Source organism: Hydra vulgaris, chromosome 08 (genome assembly GCF_038396675.1).
Source record: "Hydra vulgaris chromosome 08, alternate assembly HydraT2T_AEP".
NCBI classification, from domain to species: domain Eukaryota; kingdom Metazoa; phylum Cnidaria; class Hydrozoa; order Anthoathecata; family Hydridae; genus Hydra; species Hydra vulgaris.
Genome location: NC_088927.1, coordinates 40,264,840 through 40,292,232, shown reverse-complemented (window position 1 = coordinate 40,292,232; position 27,393 = coordinate 40,264,840). Strand labels below are relative to the sequence as shown.

General features: G+C 27.0%; 1 protein-coding gene across 1 annotated transcript; it reads right to left on the bottom strand.

Moving 5' to 3' along the window:
- Window positions 1-128: 128 nt before the first annotated feature.
- LOC100202868 (cytosolic Fe-S cluster assembly factor nubp1) lies at window positions 129-25,685 on the bottom strand. The gene is made up of 11 exons (XM_065803706.1): window positions 25,554-25,685; window positions 23,558-23,662; window positions 18,727-18,860; window positions 17,413-17,481; window positions 15,525-15,557; window positions 14,400-14,490; window positions 14,107-14,261; window positions 6,996-7,106; window positions 6,793-6,895; window positions 871-954; window positions 129-390 (listed from the first exon to the last, which is right to left on the bottom strand). The coding sequence occupies exons 1-11, from the start codon at window positions 25,582-25,584 to the stop codon at window positions 362-364; spliced, it is 945 nt and encodes a 314-aa protein (XP_065659778.1). The 5' UTR covers window positions 25,585-25,685; the 3' UTR covers window positions 129-361.
- Window positions 25,686-27,393: the final 1,708 nt, after the last annotated feature.

Below are 27,393 nucleotides of genomic sequence, written 5' to 3'. Positions count from 1 at the left end.
ATAACAACCTGAATTCCTATAACAAAAAAATCGGAAAACAATAAAAAAGCAAAAATGAAAATAGCCCTTAATTTTAAAAGTGCAAAAAAATAAAATAAAATAGAAAACCGAAGAATTTTCACAAAATGTCACAAAAGAAGAATAAAATGCATGTTTGCAAAATTTTACACAAATAGTTTTTATATCATTACTGTTTGCATTTTTTTTTACTTCTGGTAACTTTAATTACTTTGAATTATTTATATCAGTTCTAGAAGTTTATACTCCCCTCAGCGATCTTTATCTCATCTTTGTTCAACAACTTTCAACGATTCTTTTTTAAACATTTATTTCTAAGCATTTTTATTGATCAACTTTTTGATCAACTTTTATCACATTGATCAATAACCTCTAAAAAAAAAATAAATAGAAATTCAGTAAAGAATATAATTTAGAATTTTCTAGAAAATTTTTTAAAATTTCTGAAAAATTATAAGAAACTTATAGTCAAATTTCAAGTCATTTTTAGGAATATATAAAACATTTTTTAAAACTAATAGTCAAATTTCAAGTCATTTCTAGGAATAAAACATTTCTTAAAATTTTTAAGCTATTACAAGAGTATTAAATGATATTTTTTAAAAACTATAAAGTATTTTGAGAAAAAAAACATATTTTCTATAACAGTAGATAAATAGGTTGTGATTACTTTTTTGAATATAACTTTAATTTTAATAACTTTTGATTTATATGTTTTTTTATTTGTAGAAAATAAATTTAAGGAAAGATTTGTCATATGAATATAAGATAAACCAGAAAAGATGATACACCTTTTTGTATCATACTTGATGCAAAAAAAAAAAAAAAAAATTAAACAAAATGTTCATATACTTTTGATAACTTGGTGATATGCTTGAGCAGCTGGACTCTCTGGATATTGATTTAAAAAAGATTTGCCTTCATCACAGCATTGACCTTATTTGAAAATAAAACATAAAATTAATATAACCACAATACATTTTGTTTAGTAAAATTATAAATGTGGAATGAAAGGGTTTTAAAAAAAATGAAACAAATCTTTTCAATATAATCTCCCTTAAGTTTGTGGAATTTTCAAAAATCTCCCTTAAGCTGAATACACTTATTAGATTTATGAATTAATTTTTTGATACCATTATAAAAACATTTTTTATTTTTTATTTCAAAATGAGCCACAATTTACCTCATTGTCATCAGAAAATTTCCTTCCCTTTAAGTCTTAATTCAAATTGAGGAACAAATAAAAATCACTTGGCGCCAGATCTGGACTGTAGGGTGGGTGCACTAGTGATTTGAAGCCATGTGTGCGCAGAGCAGCAATTGCAACTCTGCTCCTGAACTGGCACATTGTCTTGCAAGAGTAACACACCCTTGGTCAATTTTCTTCGACATTATTCCTTAATGGCCACCTTTAATTTTTCTAATATCATTATGTAGTATTCTCTGTTTGTACTCCTTTCCTTATCTTTGTAGTCAATGAGTAATATCCCCTCACCATCCCAAAAAACAGTAGCTATCAACTTTCCAGTCGACTCTGAATTTCTTAAGCGGTGGTGTCCTCTTTTTATGCCATTGCATGGACTTTTATTTGGACTCAGGTTCAAAGTGATAAACCCATGTTTCATCTCTGGTAACAATCTACTCCAAAATCTGTGAAGGTTCGTCTCCACACAACTCCAAAAATTGTTTTGCAGCATCGATGCTCTGCTGTTTCTAAAGAGGCGAGAGCATTGGTACCCATCTTGCACTGACTTTTGTCAGGTGGTACATACCAAGGTGGTCATGTAGGATTCATAAAATGGTGGTATCTGATACTCCAACCAATGCAGATAACAGTTTTTTCTTTAAACAGGTGTTCTCCAGTACAGTTTTTTCCACTTTTTCAACCATGTCTGATGTGGTGGCCTTATCTGGCTTACCTGACCAGGGGTTATCTTCAATAGACTCCCGACCATATTTAAAAAGACCATGCCACTTGTAAATCATTGATTTACTAGGGTATTCCCCATAAACGGTTTCCATTTCATTCGAAATATCTGAGCAATCTTTCTTTGCTTGGTAAGAAATTTTATCAAAGTATGTTCCGGATTGACCTGTTTAGCAGGCAAGTGTTTGTAAATAAATGATGCGTCAGAGCTGAAACAAAAACTTCTAAACTAATGATGAGTCACTAATTAGTATGACACATAGCAACCGCCCCTATCCCCACTCCCTCCCCTCCATTCCACGAACTTTTGGATCCCCCCTCATAAAAAAAACTTATGAAAACAATTTTATGATGCTATTTAAATTAATTTTACAGTTTTTAAAAAAGTTAAAGGGATATCTAAAAAAGATTATATTTTTATTTACTTATATATATTTATCCAAATTCGAATCTCTTTAAAGATGAAGCATTACATTCACCATTCAATGCCAGTCATACTTGCTGAACAGGCAGCTCTTCATCAAATTGAATCTACAATTTTTAAATTATGTACCGAAATGATGACCATATTGTTCAAGTGTTTACTAATAAGGCAAACCAAACTATTAAATGAAAATTGATTCAAATAAGTCATGTTGTTGATGCTATTCTCGTTGCAGGTGAGCAACCTAATACTAAAAATAAACAGTCTAGATTGCTTTTTATGGATGGTTCTGTATATATGTATATACATATTATATATATATATATATATATATATATATATATATATATATATATATATATATATATATATATATATTTATATATATATATTTTATATATATATATATATATTTATATATATATATATATTTATATATATATATAAAATATATATATTTATATATATATATATATATAAATTATTAAAAAAAAACTCATCTAACTTTTTTCTTCAACTTTAAGTTTCACCATTGCTGGATAATCAGGAAGAGTTACTAAATCTCAAAAAAAATTCAATTGATAGAAAAAATTTTTTTACAGGAAGTTAAAATTATTATAACTAAAAATAAAAATAAAAAATTTTTTTACCTACTATGTTTTTTTAATTAACGGGAAGTTACAGAAAGTAATTATGAAATAAATTTCTTTGGAATGGGGATATTTTAATTTGGTCATTTGTTTTTATAATATTTTAAGAGGTATTTATTTTTGTGCCTACATTTAGAAATTAATTCAGATTTTTTATTTAATAAATTTTCGTGATTTAAATGAGTAATTATTTCAATTTTTTTTTGCAAACATAGCATACATTTTTTGGAAATGTTATTATAGGCAGGGGCAGATTTTAGAATAGACCATCGTAAATTAAAATTTTTCTTTTTTTCTTTTAAATCCCAAATATATTTTGACAGCATAGTCTCTTTTAAATATTTTTTGTGTTTAAACGATTGTTTGTGATTGGCATAACGTTTTTTCCATTCCCCTTGGCTAAGCCAATTATTGTTTATCAGGGTTATTTTGTGAGGAAACAATGCACTTGTAAATTACATTTTTCGAAAGGCATTTTTTATTTAGAGGGCAATCTATTTTTTGTTTACAACTACAATAATCAGTGTTTTTTTCTTTTACATGTTCATTTTTTTTAATTAACGCGTACTTGTGGCCTTTTATAATTCTTTCTAAATTTTGTGTACAACTATAACTTACTTTAATGGTATTTCTGTTAAAAATCTTATGTAATTTATTAGAGGGAGGAAAATGTTTGTCTACTATTTTTAGAAAAATTTTACCTATATTTGTTGAAACATTTTTGCTGTATAGGGGGTTGAACCAAATTATGCTTCTATTTCTATTACGCTTTTTGCAATTTTCTTTTCAAATTTTAGCTCGAAATTTTGAAAGCCACTTTTTTTTAGGGCATCTTCATAAACGCGTTTAGAGGAGTTAAAAATATTTTCATTAGAAGTGTTTTGATTTAGCCTATTGTTAATTGAAATTGGAATTTGTTTTAGAATTTGAGGGGAATGGTTTGAATTCACATTAATATACTATAATTCGTAATTAGGCTTTTTTTGTGCATTCATTTTTATTGTTAATTTTAGAAAACCATTCTATAACATCAGTGGTATTTTTCCACTGATGTAAACCTAATTTTTTCTGAATATAGTTATTAATTTTGTCTAGTTTTATTTTACTAACATGCCCTAGTTCTTGGAGCTTAGAAAACCTAGTAACTTGAAAAACGCCATTAATTTAGAAGCTCAAAACATTGCCAAAAAAATTAGTTTAGATGCGAGAATTGAATCAGTTGCACCAGCGCAAACATTTGTTTTATTAAAAGATCACAAACTAAATTTTCAAAATAAACTCCTTGTAGGCTGCTAGTTCCTTCAAAAAGTTAATTAGGGCAAGTTAGTAAAATAAAACTAGACAAAATTAATAACTATATTCGGAAAAAATTAGGTTTACATCAAAAATGCAAAAAAGCGTAATAGAAATAGAAGCATAATTTGGTTCAACCCCCTATACAGGGGGTTGAACCAAATTAATATTATATATATATATATATATATATATATATATATATATATATATATATATATATATATATATATATAAATTAGTAAAAATACTTATCTAATTTTTGATTACTTCAACACTGTGTTTCAACATCAGTAGGTTCATCAGGAAGAATCATCAGTAGGTTCATTAAATTCTTCCTGATGAACCTACTGATGGTGAATATATATATATATATACTATATATATATATACTATATATATATATATACTATATATATATATATACTATATATATATACTATATATATATATATACTATATATATATATATATATACTATATATATATATATACTATATATATATATATATATATACTATATATATATATATATAATATATATATATATATACTATATATATATATATTTCCATATATATATATACATATATTTTGGGACAGCTTTATAACTGATGTAATCTATTACCTACAATAAAAAAGTAGAGACTTTCAGGATTGCATAAATTATCTTGAAAACAAAAATTATGAAAATCATTAAATTAATTTTAAAACATTATTTAATTAACATAAGAACTTATCTAATTAATATAAAAAGTTTTTGAAAAATGAAAGAAGACCTCAGTTATCCACAAAAGACAATACTTTTATGAGGAAATAAAAATGTTAGATAGGTTATAAATTCAATATTTTGACACTTTCAGATAATTTTTTAATTATATAAACAACAATTGACATATTTCGACCACCAATTGCAAACACTGATAATAAAGATAACATTTCGTTCTGCATAGTTTTTTCTTTTGTTATAAAAAAAATTAATGCATGTAATGAACACATAGAAATTTTTTTTTAAACAACTTAATGCACAAGTTGGAGTTTTCCTTTTTTTAGACTTGTCTTATATTCTTATTTGTTATTAGTCGTTATAATAAACATTTGTACTGCAAATCAGTTTATAAAGCGATTTAAGTTTATAATGACTAGATAACTAGATAGCTTTTATTAAATGACAAAACTTATTAAACTTTGCCTTAAAATTTGCTTTTAAAAAAAATCTAAACTGCATTTTATTTTCAAGAATTCAGTTTTACCACAGAGCACTGCAAAAAAGTATTTATTTAGTTACACTTTTCTAACAAACCATTTTTTTACAAAACAATCTTTAAACGTTTTGCAGTCTTCAAAAAATTATAATAATATTATTATTTAAAAATTTTCACTTTTTACAAACTTTTTTTATCAAATTATAAGTAAAATTCACAAAATTAAAAAATAATTTAACTTTTACAATTATACTTAATTACTGGCATCAAATATTATTTTTATTAAAAAAAAAATTTTAATTTTATAAATTTACAAAAAAAGCATTATTCAGAGCAGGTTTTTTCATTAGGAAAATTTTTTTACAAAAAAACAATATCGTGCTAAAAATGATGAAGTTTTTAGTCAACATTTCAAATAATAATTTTTTTCAAATTCAAATTACTTTTTTTAATTGCAAGTTTCTCAGCCATTTACAGATTGAAACAGTAGTTATTTAAAAGAATTATCTAAAAAGTGTTACCTAATTGCACATTTCTGGAAAAATTGCAATTTTCAATTTTTTTGTTACAAAAAGAAACCAATCAAAAATAAATTTTGATTTTATATATAAAATAAGAAACGAATTGAGATCAGGCAATTTTCAACTTTGGAAACAATTGTTTTTAAAAATCAGCGCTTATTTATACAATAAACTTTTAAATGTTCTAGTTCTGATGGTAAATCAAAATTTACGCTCAAATTAAAATAATCAGCAATCAAATACATATGGAAAATGTAAATTTTTGTTTAACAAATAAAGCTAGTATTATTATTATAAACCTCAACACTAACACAAAACATAGTTCAATTAAAAAGAAAAGAAAAAAAAGTTTGCAATAATAACATATAAAATATTTCTTTAATGAGAATCACATTGTTTATATGTGTGCTGTACGCAATACCTCAAGGTTCTCGATGATAAGACTAATCTCAGTCTTCTACGAGTTCCCTACAACAACAAAACCCTTCTTATCAAGTCATAGCATACCTAATTATTGCTTCCTATACTTAACGGTATTTTGTAAAATGTATTTTTTGTTTTGTTTAGGAAGTACGGTTTCTTTATAATATTGCAGTGTAAAAAATTTGTAATTAATATGTAGTTGTGAAAATTTAAAGAAAAAAAAAAAAAAAAAATGTTTGTATAGACGTAAATGAGAACTGCACAGATTCTTTTTAATTAAAAGTTTAATTAAAATAATTCCAATCCTAAAAAAAATACAAATCAAGCTTACCTATTCTTGGATCAAGTGGAAGCCGCCCAAGAAATTGTAGTCCTAATTCATTTGCTAGAGCTTCTCCGCCACCTGTTGTGGGAGGGAATATTTGTGACTCAGTCTAACATAAATGAACATGAAAGCTATAAATATATAAAATTTCAAGTTAACACTAGACAAAAAATAAAAAATCAGCTCAAAAGTTCAGCAACAAATTATACCTGACATTTTGGACACACAAATCCACTCATATTTTCTACAACTCCAAGTATCGGTAATTTCACTTTAGAGCAAAAGTTAATTTCTTTTCGCACATCTAATATTGAAACCTCCTATACAAAGTAAAAGAGTATGAATAATTTCAATCAAATATATCTAAATACATAATAAAAAATACACAAACATACGATCAAAATATACATGTGATAATATGATATAATATGGTAACAAGAGTGAGAGAAGTTAAGAATTTTTTAAGAAACTGAAGAGAACAAGAACAACATAAATAAATTTGTGATAGCAAGAACTATATATTAACAACATTACAACCAAAGATGCAAAGCTAGAGTTCAAAGTTAGAAATGTCAAAATCTTTGTAAATAAAAATATGTTGACTATACAATTCTATATTGCTAATCCAAAAACTTTTTATCTGTCAAAAGGTGTTTAATGGAAAATTTATGTCAAAACCATGCTTCTTGAATAGTAAAAAATTTGTTAAAAACCCACATTCTCTCTATCTGGAGTAAAACATTAAAATAAATTACTCTAAGTTTTATGTTTACTTTTGGTTATTAAACCTATCTTTATTATTAAACAATTTAATGATAAAAAAAAAAAAAAAAGACTTTGAACTGTTAGGGGCTTTTACACTAAGTAAAATTTCCTGACAATAAATGTTACATTTATTAGTTACAAACATGAGTTATGAAAATCAAAAAATTTCAAACTTATACTTTTGCATAATTAATTACAACATATTTTAAATTGAGTTCATGTTATAGATACATTTCTTGCATAAATTTTTTATAGTAATAACAATATAGTCATCAGCATTTTAATCTTAGTATAATTGTAATAATAATAATTATATTTATATTTAATATAATTATAATAATCATAATTATAATAATAACAATAATCATAACAAGTTAACATTTTGTTTCTCTAAAAACATAATAAAAATCCAAAACATTTTTAGGAATTGCATAGACCAAACCATTTTGTATTCTATATTATTTAGTTGTAGTATAATCTAGTTGTAGAATAATCTATATTACAATTCTTTTTAGCATTATCAGATAGATGTCAAACGCATCGATGACAATAACGTTAAACACAGAAGTATAGTTAGTAATAATTTATTATTTTAAAAAATTACTTTGAGTTTAGAGCTATTAATTAAACAATATAATGTTGAATTAATAAAAAATACAACAATGAATAAAAATCATAAATAAACAATAAAACAAAAAAAATCTATAAAAATTCTAAATAACTAAAAACATTTACATCTAAAGTGGTTAAATTTATTTATCATTTTTTATTATTTATTTTAACTAATAATACCTTGGTTAAAATTTGCATATTTCAAAAGTAAAAAGAATGGGAAACCCTGGGCAACCTTTGGCACAAATAAGAGCACTTTAATACTACCACTTACTAAAGGCTAATTTACCTTCTGTCATGTGGTATCAGGTCAGGAGGAAAAATTTACCTTCTGTCATGTGGTATCAGGTCAGGAGGAAAAATTTACCTTCTGTCATGTGGTATCAGGTCAGGAGGAAAAATTTACCTTCTGTCTTGTGGTATCAGGTCAGAAGGAAAATTTTACTTTCTGTCATGTGGTATCAGGTCAGGAGGAAAAAAAAATTGATAAAAAGGGAAGTTGTACTTGAAGGAAAACACTTTTCTTCATTCATATTAACATCTGGGGTATTACAAAGCTAGATCCTGTATTGTTTTTCATCAACGATCTTTTTTGATAATCTTATCTCTGAAGTAAGACTTTATTCACTGATGATACATGGTTTTTACTCTCAGTTGTTACATAGTTATTATAATTGTTACAGTTATTTTATAATTGTTCTACACTATGTAACAAATTTTTAATTTTATTATGTCCTTGGGTTGAAGGTTTTCCTTAACCATTTTCCCAAAAACAAATAAAAAATAGCTGTTTTTTAAGAAAAAGCTACTGTGATCTAATGATTTTCAAAATTTGTGTATTTTCAAGAAAGTTCATAAGTTGTATTAAATACTAAGCATTCCTGAATTGCTAGAATTGTCTAGAAGCTTTGAGAATTTTCCAGAAAATCCTAGAACATTTAAAAAACTTTTATAATTTTTAAAAAACCTCTAGAACTTTTTTTAGCCTTTTTTAATCTAAAAGTAGTCAAAAAACTTTTAAAAAACCGCTAGAACTTTTTTTAGCCTTTTTTATTCTAAAAGTAGTCAAAAAAGTATAAAAGGTGACTTGAACAAACAATTCAGCTCAGGCTAATGGTAAATAAAGGAATGAATTGTATTTGAAAAGCAATAAATTAATTTGAATAGCATCAAGAGGTTGTTTGCATCTAGCAAGTGCATTTTGCTATGTATATAGAGAACTTATTAAGACAAGATCGAAAAAGTATTCTGTGGAAGCAAGTGGTAAAACAAGTGAGTTCTACAATGGATACTTTGGTATCTCTCAATTCATGTGAATATTGCAAAAGACCACTTAAAATTGAGTTGAATAAATGTTTCTCGCCTAGATGAGCTTCAATTTTTAGAATTTAAATGATCTAGAAATAAGTATATCATTTTAAGAAGTTGCAATTAACAAAGTTTACATATATATCAGTGCACTATAGGAAAATAAGTTAAATATAAATAATTACAGTTTTGTAGGTGTGGTTGAGGAGAGAAGGCCATTCTTCCCTAACCAGAAAGCTGCTAATGATCTAAACAGAGACTTAGGTCTTACCAAGTCAAATGCTGAGCTTCATACACCCAGGCTCAAATAGGGGAGCTTGTTGTATAAAAATCTGTGAGTCACAGATCAAAGAAAAAGGGGAAATGGTTGTATAAAATTGCACAAGTCACAGATCAGAGAAATAGGGGTTTCAAAAAAGAACAACTTTTTTTTTCCAACATCTATGCTTCCACCAAGGCTGCAAGCAACCACTATTAGCCCTTAGCAAACAATTTAGCTTTGTCTTCAGGTGAGATGATAAAATCTGAACTATACAAGAGATGTGGAACAACAGATTTACCTTTATTATTTATACTGTTAAAGGTTCTCCAGAAGTCACAAGAGCCTAATTTTTGAGATGAAATACAAGATTGCATGACCTGAGAATAGCAGGCTTTGACAATAGACAAAAATTTTTTACAATGGTTTCTAGCAATAGTAAACAGACGTGTGTTTTCTGGAGAATTGTTTTGATGATAGATATGGAAGTAATGGTTTCAATTGGAAATTGCAGCAGCACAATGTGAGAAAAGCCATAGAAAAGAGTGGGGCTTGACTTGGAATTGTTGAGAGGGAATAAAAGATTCCATGCCAGCCTGAATCCAAGAAGTTACACAATAAGCACATTTGTCCGCAGGAAGACAAAAGATTTCTAATCAAGGGCAATCACAAAGAAAATCACAGAAAGAGTCCTAGTCAGCTTTAAGGTATTGTAAGAGGTACGATGATAGGGGGATTCTGATGATAAAAAAGAATGAGATAATAATTTTAGAGAGATTGAACCGTGATCAGAAGCACCTAAGGGTGAATGTGGAAAAACTGAGCACTGACTAGGATCAGAAACAAAACATAAGTCGAGTAGAGAAGGTAAATGATTTGGGTTGTCTGGAAAGAGAGTTGGAAAGTTGACTATTTAAGTTAGAGATTGAGAAAGGCAAAAGTTTTGAGCCTTAACACCTCCAGAGTCACTGATACTAGAGCCAAGCCATAAAAAAACATTTAAGTCACCAGCAATAACGATATTGGCTGAAGAATAAAGAGAAAGAGCGTGGTCAATTTGATCAAAAATAACATCAAAAAAACACACAAAAAAGTGCAGTCTTGAGGTGAAGGAGAGCAATATAGAACAAAGAGATAGACAATAGAGTGAAGTGGTGCTAAACAAAAGCACATAAAAGAATAGTTGGTGGATTCAAACCTAGTTTCCAGACAAATGGGTAAATTCTTACAATTGTAAATGCCCAGGCCAAGCATGTGACTATTGGAGTATTTACGAATTAAAGGAAGACAACCATCAACACTAAGATCACAAGATGAGACAGCCAAACTCAACAAAATTAGCTCACAAAGAGCAAGTAGGTCTGGTAAACTTTGCAAGAGTTAAGACTCAACAGAAGGAAAGTTATTTTGAAGACCAAGAATATTAATGAATGATAGGTTTAGAGAACTTGGTGATGACGATGGTTTTTTGTGTTTTATAGTTTTTGGTAATTTAGTCATTTTTAAATTTGTTAAAGAATTTGACTCAAAGCATAGATAGTACTCAGTACACTATTTAATAGTCCAAGCAATTGCTTTAAATTACTATTAATAAACCCTAAGCCATAACAAAGGGCTCCAAATGTGACCTCAACAATGCACACCAAAAGTACAAACAGGGACACCATCCATGTGCAACATGGCTATGTCGGTACTCTGATATTTTACAGCTGTTGATGGAATCAGCCTCTCTGAGAGTTACCACAGAGTTTGGGAAATCTGACTACCAGCCGGCCTCAGAACCATAAAACTGAGTTTTAGGGAATTGAGAGCTTATGGAGAAGATCAGCATGCCAAACTTTAAAAAGGCTTTAGAAATGTCAACAGCAATAGCCTTAACTTTTCTGCATCTATTTAATGCATGATAAAACCTAATTGGTTATTACCATTAACAAATTAGCAGTAGAACGAAAAGATCGAAACCTATATTGATGATTAGAAAGTTATTAGATTCAAGATGAGAGATTAAGTGTTTGTTAATTAGAGACTCAAAAACTTTGCTTATGATAGGAAGAAGACTAATGGGACAGTAGTTAGACGAGTCAGAGTGTTCTCCAAAGTTTTGGAAATAAGGATAACAGACTCCGCTTTCTAGTGGACTGGAAAACAAGAATCTGATAAGCACTTGATAAATCCATACTAGTATACATAGAATAACAATAAAACTTTGCTACATAGAGTAGCTAAAAAAACTGTATTCCATAGAGTAAAATATAAGAAAATTGATATTCTTTCCTTGATGAATGATAACACTTTACTGAGTTATCTACATTACATCTGCTTTGATTACCTTTACTACTAATCTCTCACAAAAATCATGAGAATTAACTCTCATGGAAACCATATATACAATCCATGGCAATGTTATCAGTTGGACATGGAAAAATCCGGTTAACTTTCAGTTGAGTTTTCTCAAATACTTTTTATTTCTTTTATTTTTTTAATTAAATGTTAATTCCTTATTTTTAATTATGTTGATAATTAAAAAAAAGGAAGTAAACAAATAAGGAATTATTTGTTTACAAATCAATGATTTGCAAAATGTTTTGGAAACAAACTGAGGTGCGTAAAAAAGTTGTGCATTTTTTTTACAAAAATCCGTCAACTTCATATCGCTTGATAAACGTACAAATGCCCTAAAACATACAGTCAAAAATATTATAAATAAGTTCAAGACTACTCAAAGCTTCAAAAGAAAACTTGGAAGTGGAAGAAAAAAAACTTTCCATAAATCCAAAAAGGTTAAATTGATTCTCGGTTCAATAGCAAGAAATCTGAACCAGTCACAGTGAGATTTAGCAAGAAAATTCAAGACTTCTTATATCAAAAAAATACTTAAAAATGAATTAAATAAGAAAAATACACCTAAAAGAAGCTTTAATAATGAAATTTAAAAAATTTGATGCGCAATGAAGTTGGTTAAAATAATGGGGGATAAAAGTATGCGCATAATTGAAGACAATGAAACATATTGCAAGGCAAATTTTTCACAACTTTCTGGTCAACAATTTTACTATGAGAACGAAGATAAACCTGTCAATGATCAATTTAAATATATTCAATGAGAAAAATTTGTATACAAGTTCTTTTGTGGCAAGCGATTTGTAGCTGTGGTATGCAGCCCTCTTGGTTTGTCACTAAGAAGACCTTGACTATCAATCTCTACATTAAAGAACACATCCAAAAAAGACCTTTGTCATTTATGAGCAAACACAAATACTGATGTCTCTTTTGGACCAATCCTGCTGCCTCTTACTATTCCAAAAAAGTTCTACAGTGCAAAGATAATGTGAAAAATTGTTCCTAAAGACGCAAATCCTACAAATCGTCCTGAAGAGCGCAAGATTAAAGATTTTTGGGCAATAATTAGGAGTTCTCTGAACTTTTTTTCAAACAGCCCATCAAGCCTCTCAAAATTAAGTTGAAACCCTAACAGATGTAAACAAATTTAATAAAAAAAAATTGAAATAAAAAGCATTTATGGTTTTAGAGAAATCTCAGTTTAAAGTTGACCGGATTTTTTGTTTCCACTCGATAGTATCTGACAGGGATACGGAGTCCCAAAAAAGACTCTGGGCTTAAAAACAATAAGTTTTAAGTCATTAAATGAATTGTAAATGAAAGACAAAATGAAAAAAAAAATGAATTGTTTTTTTATAGCAGACCATAAGTCAACAAACATGTTTAGAGCTTCTAGACACTACAGACTTGGAAAAAGTAGAGATATAATGCCGGAGTCCTTTTGGGACTCCGCATTCCTGGTATCTGATAATGTCTCTTTATTATGCTCGGTACTTTTTATTCTCTCTACTTCTACATACTTCTTATCCATTCTTATACTTTTGTCATATTTGGACATGTACTGTTGTCATATTTGTACTGTTGTCATATTTGGACATGTACTGTTGTCATATTTGTACTGTTGTCATATTTGGACATATATGACATATATGACATATTTGGACATATATAGTACTGTTGTCATATTTGGACATATATGAAATACTATTGTTATATGTAAGTCTCATCATAATTTGATGTCTCATCATTACAAAGTACTACCAAGGTTGCTGTTTGAGCAATCTATTATCTCTACAATCTTGTGTGACTCACTATTCAGCAAAGTTGCATCTTTTTACGGTAATTGTTCATTTAAGCTTCTTGCAACTTGGAAACAAAACTTTTTTAATTCCCAAGAAGCATCTCACTTTTTTATAAAAAATAATTAAGGGAGTTCAAAAATCTTTTAAAAATATATAAAACATTAAAAAATATAAATTATAAAAAATCTATAAAAAAATTAAAAATAAAAACTTTAATAATTGAAAAAAAAAGACCTGTGGTGTAGTAATGATAACAGCACCATCAATGTTAGCTTGACTAAGATATTGAACCAGTGACAAATGTTCATCTGAAGTACCAGGGGGTGTATCAATGATTAAGTAATCAATATCACCCCAATCGACATCTTTTAAGAACTGTTTGATAATTCCTAACAAAATTATTGTTGAAAAATTAGACATTGCTGATGCTTTCACACAGCTTTTTTTCTTATTTCAAAAACACCTTTTAGAAAATATATAATTCCAGTATTATAAAGTAGCAAAATACTGCATGAAAAACAATTTACCATTTTTTCTTGGTCCTCGCCATATGACAGCCTCATCCACTGATTGAAGAAGAAAACCAATAGACATTACTGATAAATTATCCTCCACAAACTTTAATAAAACCAAAACTTAAATTAAATTTTTTTTTAAACTATTAAATTAGATGTGATAAACCCCTTTATCACATTATAAATAGTATTTTTATCACAAAAAACACAGGTATCTTTATCATAGTAAACACAGGTATTTTTATAGTACTTTCACAATATCTTTATCACAGTAAACGCAGGTATCTTTATACTAGTATTCACAATATTTTTATCACAGCAAACACAAGTATCTTTATAGTAGTATTCACAATATTTTTATCACAGCAAACACAAGTATCTTTATAGTAGTATTCACAATATTTTTATCACAGTAAACACAGGTATCTTTATAGCAGTATTCACAGTATCTTTGTCACAGTAAATACAGTATTTTATAGCAGTAAACACAGAATCTTTGTCACAATAAACACAGCATTTTATCACTGCAAACAAAAACCTTATATAACAGCAGCTGGAAAAAAGCATTCATCAATGCTGACCTAACTGCCAACCTAAAAGAGTCTGAGGTAAGCAATTTTTTTCTGACTTTGTTTCTATGTTGTTATGATGAAACCTCTGTGTTAAAAATTTTGTGTCAACCTGATGCTGACCAAAAATAGTTTAGGGTTGGCAATAAATTTCCAACCTTATTTTTTCTAATTCTAAGGGCTCTATCATAGTAAACAAAACACTCTGTCATTGTAAAAAACCAAATTAGATACCTATATACTTCAAGACAATTGAAAAATAGACAGGTTGGCAGTTAGGTCGGCATTGCCAAATGCCGAGGGTTATATATATATATATATATATATATATATATATATATATATATATATATATATATATATATATATATATATATATATATATATATATAGTCTATTTTTCAATTGTCTTGAAGTATATAGGTATCTAATTTGGTTTATATGTGTATATATATATATATATATGTATATATGTGTGTGTGTGTATAAATATATATATATATATTTATGTGATAGCAAGATACTAGCTTATCAAGTTTTAAAATTAATCTCCAAATAATTTTCTTACCACAGGTGACCAACCAGATCCACTTTGATGAACCTGATAAAATAATCAAGAATTTTTTACAAAATCAAAAAAAAAAAAAAAAAAAAAAGCTAGATTATTCGAGTAAACAACTTAACAATAAAAGTAACAAGTAGTAATTGATATTTTAGTAGATTAATAGAGTTTTTTCAAATAAATATAAAATATAAATACAAGATATGGTTCTATAACACCACTTATCTACAGGTAGGAATCTATGTATATATATATATATATATATATATATATATATATATATATATATATATATATATATATATATATATATAGATTCTTGAATATTTTAAAAATTGGTTTTCTCGAATTTGCAAGAAACTGCATTTTACTTCAAAAGTAACTTTTGAGCAAAATTAACTCATAGAAATCATAGTTTGGAAATAAATTGGAATTAGTGGGAAAAAAACTAAAAAATATTTTCCACTGGTAAACTATTTGATTTTATAAGCACAAATGGCAAGGAGTAATTAGTTAAAATAATAAATTGGAATTAGTGGGAAAAAAACTAAAAAATATTTTCCACTGGTAAACTATTTAATTTTATAAGCACAAATGGCAAGCAGTAATTAGTTAAAAAATATCAAGAAAATTCTAAGAAAAAACATTTTTACAAAAGATTAAAATTGTTTCATTGAAATATTGAAAATTGATTTTACAAGAAAGTAAACAAGATTTCTGTTTTAGATTTTTAGATTTTATCATGTTATTTGTTTCAAGAATTGCTTTAGTTTCAAAAGTCTTAAAAAAATTAATTTACAAGATTTCTTATAGAGATAAGATCCAAATGTATGCTTCCAAGTGTAATTTTACATGATTTCTTATAGAGATAAGAACTTAATGTACGCTTCCAAGTGTAATTTTAGATGATTTTTTACAGAGATAAGAACCTAATGTACGCTTCCAAGTGTAACTTTACATTATTTCTTATAGAGATAAGAATCTAATGTATGCTTCCAAATTTTGCAAATCTTTCAGTTTATGTGAAACCATTGATTTTATTTATCTAACATTTGAAAAATTATAATTTTGATGTTTCTAGTATTTATTCTTTTTTTTTTGTTTCATTTTTTTTTATGTGAAATAGTTCTTTATTTCAGTTATTATTCAAATTTTTAAATTTTTTTTTTTTTAGTTGTTTTTTACTTCTAATTTAAACCTTATTCTATTTGTTTCTGATAAATACCAATGATTCTCTAATGTGATATTTCTACTTAAAAATCATTATCTAATATTATTGTACAAATTTCTGATTTTCATTCTAGAACAACAACAACAACAACAACAACAACAACAATAACAACAATAACAACAACAACAACAACAACAACAACAACAACAACAACAACAATAACAACAACAACCTATTAAATAGTTATTAAAGGAGTATTGATAAATTTAAAAAAATTAAATTAAATTAAAAGCCAAAATATAATCTTAAAATAAAAGAAGGTTCTGGTCAGTTTTTTAATTGAAAACTAGTTATGCTTTTTTCATTTGCTCATCCATTAATTGTTTTGAGTTTACACCCACTAATTGTTTTATCAATTATTAAATCAACAACTGCTAATTGTTTTAAATTAAAACTTATTGTTTTAAAATGAATACTTGCTAACTGTTTTAAATTAACACTCATTTGTTTTAAATTAACACCCATATATTGTTTTAAATTAACAGCATCATTTTGATGCCATCAAAATATTTTTAATAAATATTGCATTAGAGTAACTTCATTTCACTGAAAAATAGTTGTTTTTTTAGCTAAATAGGGAAATCCATTTTGGTAAGAAAATACAGATTCTTGTTGTATAATATATATAATAGTTAAATACATTTTAATATTCAAATTTAAAACCTGCTCATCCTGAACCCCAAATATTCCTGGAATAGATGGTCCACAAATGTCCACATCTAAAACTGCAACCTAACAAAATAAAATTATTAACATTAACTATAAACATAATTATTTAAATTATTTAAATTTATTTAATATAACTAAACTTATTGAACAATGTAACTAATAGTAACTTTTTAATTAAGTAGCAAAAAAAATGACAAACATAAATAATTAAACACAATTATTTAAATTATTTCAGTTTATTTAATATAATTAAATATATTGAAATTATTAAATTATGTAACTACTTGTAACTTTTTACTTAGGTTACAAAAAAAAAAGATAAACATAAACATAAAAAATTAATTATCTAAATTATGAGCCTTATTGAATTAACTAATAGTCACATTAAATAAAGCATTCAATTCTATCAACCACACTAACTTTACAAGAAAACTGCTATATTTATCAATACAAAAAAAATAAGAATGGTTTTAAAACTACCTATTAAAAAGACATAAATTATACAAATTTGATCTGATTCTTTCAGAAGAAAAAATTCTGTCAAATTTGTGGTAAAGCACATCTGTGCACATTAAAAACAGATGTATCACAAATGTTTAATTATTGTTCAATTAAAAATAAGACAGCCCCTTTCTATCAGATTCTTTAATGACATAATAAAAACAATATTAAAAAATCCAAAAAATTGAAAAACATGTAGATACAGTATTTTTATTCCAGTAACAATATAAATCAATTTGAAACAAAGCTGAATATGATAAAATTGTAAAATCAAATGGAAAAAATTGAACTTTCAAAAAAAGCTTTAAAGACATAGAGGCTTAGACTTTCATCAACTGCAATTATTAAAAACAACTTATAATAAAAGTATTTCAAAGGACTTAAATGCTTCTGGTCAAAAATAGATAAATATATTAATCCTTGGAAAATAAAAAATATTTGTACACAATGTTTTTTTAAAAAAATATAACCTCAAGGTTAAACTTGAATATAGCTAATATAAACACATTTAATTTTAATTTAATTTGAATATAGCTAATATAAACACATTTAAGCTATAATCAATGAACTATTTTTAGAAATAAAAAAACACTTTAAATTAAAATAAATATATATATATATACATATATATATATATATATATATATATATATATATATATATATATATATATATATATATATATATATATATATATATATATATATATATATATATATATATATATTGTACATAACATTATAGTGTACTGTTTAAATAACTATAATAAAAATATATATTCTTTTCATTAAAATTAAAAAAACTTACTTGTTTTTTTTCATCTAGTGCTAACCCTCTGGCAAAAGTAGATGTAAAAGTACTTTTTCCAACACCACCCTTGCCTGAGAGTACAACAATTATATGCTTAACTGATGCGAGTCGCCATCTTACTTCCTGTATGCCTGATTTAAAAAAAAAAATTTAATAAATAATGTTATAAAAGAAACCATAAAAATAATTATCCAAATTATTCATTAAACAACACAAATAAGTAGTGGTACCAATAGAGCTAGAGAGCAGAACAACAAATCAGAGTTATCTTGCAGACAAACAAACAGAGCTACAGAACAGACCTACAAATCAGAGTTAATTTGCAGACCTACAAATCAGAGTTATCATGCAGACCTACAAATCAGAGTTATCTTGCAGACCTGCACATCAGAGTTATCTTGCAGACCTGCAAATCAGAGCTATCTTTAATGCAGAGATAACTACAAAACTACTATTAAAATACTTGTTGCAAAAATAATTGCTTTATTACTAAATCACTTGTTGAAATTTGATTAATGTATTTTTTAAATTTGACCAAAATTGACTATAATAATACATTTTTGAAATCAACTAAGTTGACTTAAAGTCTATTTAGTCAAAATATTTGAAAATTTTTATTATCATCATATACTTTAATGTTGCTTGACAAATTTTTTTTTGGATGATGTGAAATAAACAGAACTAAACAAGAAAAAAACTAGGTGGTAAGTAATACTGTTACAATAATACATGCTGTTGTTATAACAAGAGCATGTTTTTTTTTATTTTACTTTATTTAATATATATGATGAATTAAAATCGAATAACAAACAAAATAAAACAGGAACTGAAACACATAATGTATTTTTTATGCCTTGGTTTAATAAGACACATTTTTAACCTAAATCTGGTTTACATTTATTTTGTTGTTCTGTAATGATTTTGCCAGCACTTGAAAATAACTCTCCTGAAAGCGTTGAAAGTACAACAAAACATCTTTGCTATCTTAGACAAAAAGGGAAATTGACATAAAATATTTTTATAAAATTCAAGGGGACATAAATGTTTCAATATTTTTATATTTATGTTTAAAAATATTTCAACATCTACTGATAACAAATCTTCTGATGACACTTTTTCATTGCATAACAAAAACTTTTCTTTTTTAATGAACTTCTTTGACTAGGTGACGACTCTTGGCTAGACAACTAAAAAACTTGTTGATATGAGTTGCAACTCATAACCTAATTGAACAACTAAAGAATGACCTTTTTTAATATAAGGAATATTTGCTGTTTTGTTTGATATAAGTATGAAATCAAGTAAGTAAATATGTGGTTGCCAGAAACTTTTTAATTTAAAGAAAATTTTCACATCTTCAATTAAAATTGTCTTTGAATTTGATTATAATTATATAAGTATTTCATTTACTTTTAAAGTTACAAGAACAATCAGTTAATTTGTAAACGGCCGGTAATATAACTGAAAAAGTTCAATTATATTACCAATTAGTTTAACTATAGTATTGTGATCCGCTCAAAATTTTTACAAAATTTTGGTTTTAATAAATCAATCAACTTGCTAATGATTTCCAATTCCCAACTTTTGTATTATCTTTGTTCTGTGGCTTGATTATAACATCTTTGATTGAGTTGCTAATTAAAAGATGAACTGCAAAATTAAAAAGGTCAAATCCTACCGAGTAGGCACATCTTTTTTAAATTTTTTAATTAAACATTTATCTTCTGTATCGTCAATTTTCCTATTATTTAACTAGACACAGAAAGCAGAAAGCTTATTTCTATGTCTAAATAAGCAACAAGTTTCCTACATTTTTTGACACACTGATTTTCTTCAGTTGATAGCTCATTCTCTTTTACAAGAACATTTTTAAGAATTAAATCTAATTTATGACAAAAACGAGGTATGTACAATTTCTTTATTAGATCTTTTAGACCTGGAGTTTCCAACCCTGGGAACCCCAGGTCTAAAAGATCAATAATTAAAAATCTTTATATGTTTGCAATACTACATGTATGAGTGGTTCTAACAGTATTTGTTGCAACTTTTCTAGTTGCAAGCCAGACACTAGCCTGGAACAAAGAGTGCTATTTGCACATCACTTGTATACGCAGAAACCCTAGAGTATAAAAAGGTTGGGAGCCCCTGCTTTATACAATATTCCATATTTGCAGCAGTCACAACTTGCTGAAAGTATTTTTTAAAATTGTTTATTTTCCATTAATTTAGAATTAATTTGATATGCTCTTTTGAATATAGGTTATTATGAGCCTTTATTTAAAAGAGCAAATTAGTTGGATAGTTAATCATATCAAAATTATAACCATAGTTGATTAAATCAACTATTGAATTTTTTGACTAATTTCAACACTAGTGAAAAGTGTCATGTTATGCATGTTAAGAAAAACAATCCAAAGCATGATTAATTCATACCCGATTCAAATAATGACAATATAATAACTTTGGAAAAGTCTATATTTGAGAAAGATCTAGATATCAATTTCTTAGCTAATCTTAAGTGGAAACAACACATGATTAGCACTGTGTCTAAAACAAATTTTAAAAAAAAATAGATGTTTAAGGTTCTTTACACTACAACTGTCTGTCCGCATCTTGAATACAGTATCATTGTTTAAATTTAACACAACTTTTAACTTGGTGATTAAGAAGCGATTGGATACAAATTTTTATAGATAGTATATTCTAACCTTAAATGGATACAGGAAAATTAAATATTTAAGAAAATCAGATTCAAACACGTGGATACAAATTAAGATACTATTAGTAAGTGAACAAGGTCCCGGCTAAAAATAGAACTTTTTACAAACCTGGCCCTGGTGGAATTATGTGCAAATAAATCCATTTTAGATCCACTTTAGACCTGGGATTCTGAACCCTGGGAACTCCAGATCTAAAAAATCAATAATTAAAAGTACTTCTAAAGTTACTGGAAATAAAGAAGAGTGTAGGACTTCAAGAATGACTTTAATATTGCGGTTAAAAAGATCCTAATCGTAGGATAGTTAGGGAGTTCTGAGCGTTTTCTAGGGTTTTTAAATATTAGAACCACTTATTGTTAATTATTAATATTTAGCATTTAATAATAGTTTAGCGAGGATTCAAGAGAGTTCTGGGGAACATTTTGGTTAGGCTATGATGGAAATGTTGTCTGAACCATAAGCTGTAGAAAATTAAAATTGGGAATTTAATTTAGCATTGGAAGCTGGAGTAATATGGATGTCTTACAATGGGTTAATCTGTTTAACTGGAATGACAGGAAAAGTATGGCCAATTAATTCAAGAGTCAAATTAGAGAAAAGGTGTTTTGCAACATGCTTTACACTGCCTTATTCAGGGAAAAAGTAATAAGATCTATAAATTAGAGATATAATATCAGACATACTTTAGTTAATGATGCTTTTAAAGATTTTTCTGATCTAGAACCTATCATCTGAAATAAGATTTAGTAAACTGAGAATAATGGAGCTTAACATTAGATAGGACTCTTCTACATTAACTTCTTCCAAAAACAAAAAGACATTTGTTCTCAATAAAAATGTTCTTGTAAAAAAGACAAAAAAAATGATTATGATTTAACATAGCAACTGCACAAGAATATGAAAACGTGGAGTAAAATGAGACTTGATTTGAAACCGAGAAAGGATTAAAAACTTCCATACCTGCTCAAGGAGTCATAATTTTAAACAGAGATTAGAAAAAGCATCGTATTGAGCAACAATTGTCAGAGAAGATTAAAGTGGTTTGGGTATCAGCAAGTGGAGAGGTAGCAAATGGTAGAGGTAGAAGTAAGAAAACTTGGAGAGAGTCCACTACATATGGTATGAATGAGCTTTGGTTAAGGAAAAAAAAAATTTTATATTAAAGAAACAGCATAAAAGCGGAAGGCTAAAACTTGATAATGATGATGATGATGATGATGATGATGATGATGATGATGATGATGATGATGATGATGATGATGATGATGATGATGATGATGATGATGAAATGATGATGCTTATATATAAATATACATGCATATATATATATATATATATATATATATATATATATATATATATGTATATATAATATATATATATATATATATATAATATATATATATATTTAATATATATATAACTTGAATTTCGAATACAAAATATATACTTTAGGATGTATCAATGTTTATGCAGCCCTGGTCACAAACCTGGCCCTGCTATTTTTTTATCAAACCTGAACCCAGTCAAATTTCAACCCCGGTCACTTACTAGATGCCATGTTGAACTTGCAAAAAGTACTTCTATACAAAATTATTTCCTTAATTGAGTCACAAACAAATGGAATGAATTACTGGATGAAGGTAGTCAATTCTTATAGCTTAAACCAGTTAAAAGACAATCTTGACAAGTATCAAAAAAAAAATGATAAAGCAATTTATCTTCACAAATAGTTGTTTCAGTGTAACACACCACATTTACTCACAACTTTATTACTAAAGTTACTAAAAATTAAAACTAAAGCTGTGCAATGTCTACAGGTATTGCACTTCACAACTGTTTATACCAATTTTTATGACTGTTATGTTATATATAATATGATGCTACTTTATTGCCATTATTGTTGCTAGAATGATAATCAAGTCAATAGAATTAGGCAAGTTAAAAAATAAAAACCAGTAAACAGAACTATTTTGATTATAAAACAATTGACTGATAAGAACAATTATATTGGCAATCAGAAACATAAGTAAAAAACAAACTAATAATTATATAAATTACTTGATAGAAAGCTATATACACAACATTTACTCAATAAAAAAACCTACCTGGATCAGGTAGTTTTGTCTGGCCAGAAGAACAAATACTTTGGTTAGGACAACCTTGACAGGCTGTTGTTTTTCCAGCTGAAGCACTCTCAGTACCAGGACAACCTAAGTTAAAATTTAAAAAATTTAATATTAACTTGCATGAATTTATTATAATACATAAATTTTACAGTAATAATATACCAACTTACTTGATTTTTTTAATATCAAAAACTTTAATTTCTTTAAATGAACACTGAGAGCTTTCTGATAATTAACAGCATTAGATCAAATTAATTTTGATCTAATGCTGCAAATGCTTTTGATCTAATAATTAAATTTTGCTGACATTGCTTGGTATTCAAAATTGTTCTTTGAGATTTCAAGCTAAGGACAGGGATATGTTTATGCTCCTTAGCCATATCCAGAAATAAGATTCGCAAGATTATACAATTTAATGATTAAACTAATTTAAATTCGTCAATTTTTGGTAACCAATTAAACATTTATTAATATAAACTAAAATGCTAGAACTTAATCAGTTAATATTACCTTAATATACTATAATAACCTAATATAGCTTCATGCCATTCGCTAGTATGGAAGCAGTACTTTTAAAACGAAGTATCTTCAAAAGTCATCAAATTTCCTAATTGTAGCACTGTATAAAGATTCAAGTGTATAAGTTAACATTGATTTAGTTTTCCAGCTAAACTTGAAACAATAATTTGCAACCTGTTCTAGTTTAGAAAGAAGTGGCTGCTTTGTTATTCCTTTTTTTTTTAAATAATCTCTATCGCAGAAATAGGATTGAAACAGATAGAATTAGGACTTTTCAAAACAAATAAGTCACTCCCTTTTGTCACTAAAACATCATTTGATCTTCATTTTTATAAATGCTGCAAACTTTGTTTTGATCATATTAGAAGCATTAATTTCTGCTGCACTGGAAACTTAGCAAATAACTGTCTGAAGATTATTCCTTACATTTTGAACAGTAGAGAGATTTGGATGTAAATTCCTAAACCAATTAGCTGCCAACAGTGCAGATACTTTGTTGCTACTGGAGGTTTACTTGTTCCAATTGTATTGAAATAACCAACTTCTGAAATAAGGCAAAAGCCCAAACAATTTGATACTGTTAGACTTGTATTAACAACTTTAAAAAAATAAGGTAGATCATTATTTTTTTTTTCTCTCCTTTTTCAATCTTAAGACAAATTTATCTATATCTAGCACAAATTGCAGAACGTACATGTTGTTCATTAGGATCAAAATATTCAATAAAGCATTTTTGAATTCTTGTGAGTATTAATTTTCTTCTGGCACAATATCTGAACCTTTTTGGAAGCACAACAAATATACTCGGCAAAATTTTTAGTGGGTGATAAACCCTTAATAAGCATTTTGATAAAAGACTTTGATACTTGATGACACCTTTCATTTGCAGTTTTTATAACAATTTGTTTCATTCTCTTTTTGTTGTGGAATAATATAAAGGCTAACATATTTTAGAAATCCAAACAAAATACAATGAAATCTTTGATAAATCTTTTCAGTTGTGAGCATATTAAAAGAAGACTTGTAACACATGATCGAAACAAATCCATTGGCCATAAGTCTTCTTAAACCGCTCTTTAAGTAAAGCTTTACCTTTAGCAATAACTTATAACTGTTCACTTAACACTGGTAACAAGACTAATGGATACAAAAAAGCAAACGTCAAACTAATTTTTAAGAAAGACTGCAGACTTTTTGCATTGAACAAGCACATTTCATTAAGCACTTGCTTTGTAAGCAAGGAGAAAACACTACCAGCCGAAATCCTCAGGTAATGCAAATACTAAAGCTCCTTCAAAACTAAATCTAAATCAGTAATATATTTAAATGTGTGTATAAAAGCTAATTCTAAATCAGTAATATATTTAAATATGTGCATGTGTGCGTGTGCGTGTGTGTGTGTGTGTGTGTGTGTGTGCGTGTGTATGTACAAGTAAAGTTAAAACTAACTACTAACTTTCAGGAGCATTATTTGGTATATCTGCCATAGCTGACTTGATCTTCTTAAATAAATAACAAACTTTATTTTTCTAAATTAAAATAACTTTAGAAATTTAAACAAAAAAAATTAACATTCACAACTAACTTTTATACAATTTAAATAATTAAACTAATTTAAACTCGTCAATTTTTGGTAACCAATTAAATATTTACTAATATAAACTAAAATGCTAGAACTTGATCAGTTAATATTACCTTAATATACTATAATAACCTAATATAGTTATTATAATTACTATAACTTTAATTATAAGTATTTTATCTTTACCTTAGGATAATACCATTGTTATTACCTTATTATTATTATATATGATTATAACTTTAAGGCCTTAATTACTTAAAACCTTTAACTTAAAGACTAAGCCTAAAGTTTAAATAATAATTATTTAGTAAATAGATTTTAAATATTGTTAACAAAATTTATTGCAAATGAAAATATTATTTCGATAGATCTAATTGCATTCAATGATAAATAACTATGCTTATAAAATTAAATAACACAAGACAGAAACAAAACTAAACTTATTACTACATCACATGTATTAGTTATTTGGTCTGTAATTTTTAAATTCACTCCAAGGCAGTAAATCATCAGCCGGTTATAATTGATAACCGGTTGCTTACAAAAATAAAAACCGGAGTTTTTTAGTTATTATTAGCTTTAGAAATAACCATAGTCAAAAGAAATAGATGAATATTAAAAATCTCAGTTATTATAAAAAGAGGCGATAGCCAATAAAATTTTTCTATTTTGCTGTGAAAACGTTATTTTAACTTTCGTCAATAGATCATGTTTGTGAACGTTTTTCTCAAATTATAAGTTACTGTATCATTTAGTGACGAAAAGATGAGCACGAAAAAATAAGAAAAAAATGACATTCAGAGTAAACGTAGTTCTATTATTTTTGCTTGGCAAATTATGTATTCTTTAAGATTGTTGTGAAAGTGCAGCTTTTTTCATAAGCTGCTCCCCAGTGAAAAATAAAACCGCGTCCCACATGGGTTCCGCGTGGGTTCCGTGTGGGATTTATGGGATTTATGTGGGACGGATTTTCCCATGTGGTATCCGTATGGAAATTTGTCACCTTAAACCCATGTGGGTAATGTAACCCACATGTAACCCACATGGGTTACATGTGGGAACCATATGGTATTTACACACATGGGAAATCCCACGTGGGATTTGCATGGGAATTAATTTAAAAGCTGGAAACTAAAAAAAAACTAAAAAAAAATTTTTTAAATCGACATTGCATTGCGTTACGTTTATTTTGTGAGAAATTATTTTATATTAATAAAGAGAATGGCAAGCAAGTATGTAAGTACCGCGAATAATTTTTATCTTTCCTTATAGAAATAAGATTAAGATTTGTGCAAATAGACGTATTATTAGGATAATATTATAGTTATTTGAATATAGATCTTGAGTAAATTATTTGCAAACAATTAACTGATGCAAGTTGAAATGTTGTCAAAAACCAATCTTGCATGCATGGGACACTGCAGTGTCCCACAAAGAAATGCAGGTTTGAAAGTCAAAGAATTCCTAATTTTCTCTATTAAAAAAGAAAAAAATAGGATGGGTTTCTGTAACTTTTTTTATGCTCCAAAACTTTTAACTTTAGATATAATAAGGTCCTTAAGACTTAAGAGACTTACGAACTACATTGAGAAACAAAAACAGGATGTTTACAGAAACTTTTCAATTTTTAATCTGGAGTACCACAGTGTTATTGATAATAAAGCTTCTGGATCCAGTTTTCAAAGTAATATGACCTAAGTAATGTTTAAATAAA

What these genes read in the sequence shown, in the direction of transcription:
- LOC100202868 (XM_065803706.1), bottom strand. Translation starts at nt 25,584, where the DNA reads ATGGCAGATATACCAAATAATGCTCCTGAAA. An exon ending in ACCAAATAATGCTCCTGAAA is followed by an intron (nt 23,663 to 25,553) that starts GTTAGTAGTTAG and finishes ATTTTAACTTAG; the next exon opens with GTTGTCCTGGTACTGAGAGT. An exon ending in ATATCACCAAGTTATCAAAA is followed by an intron (nt 391 to 870) that starts GTATATGAACAT and finishes TTTTTTTTTTAG; the next exon opens with AGGTTATTGATCAATGTGAT.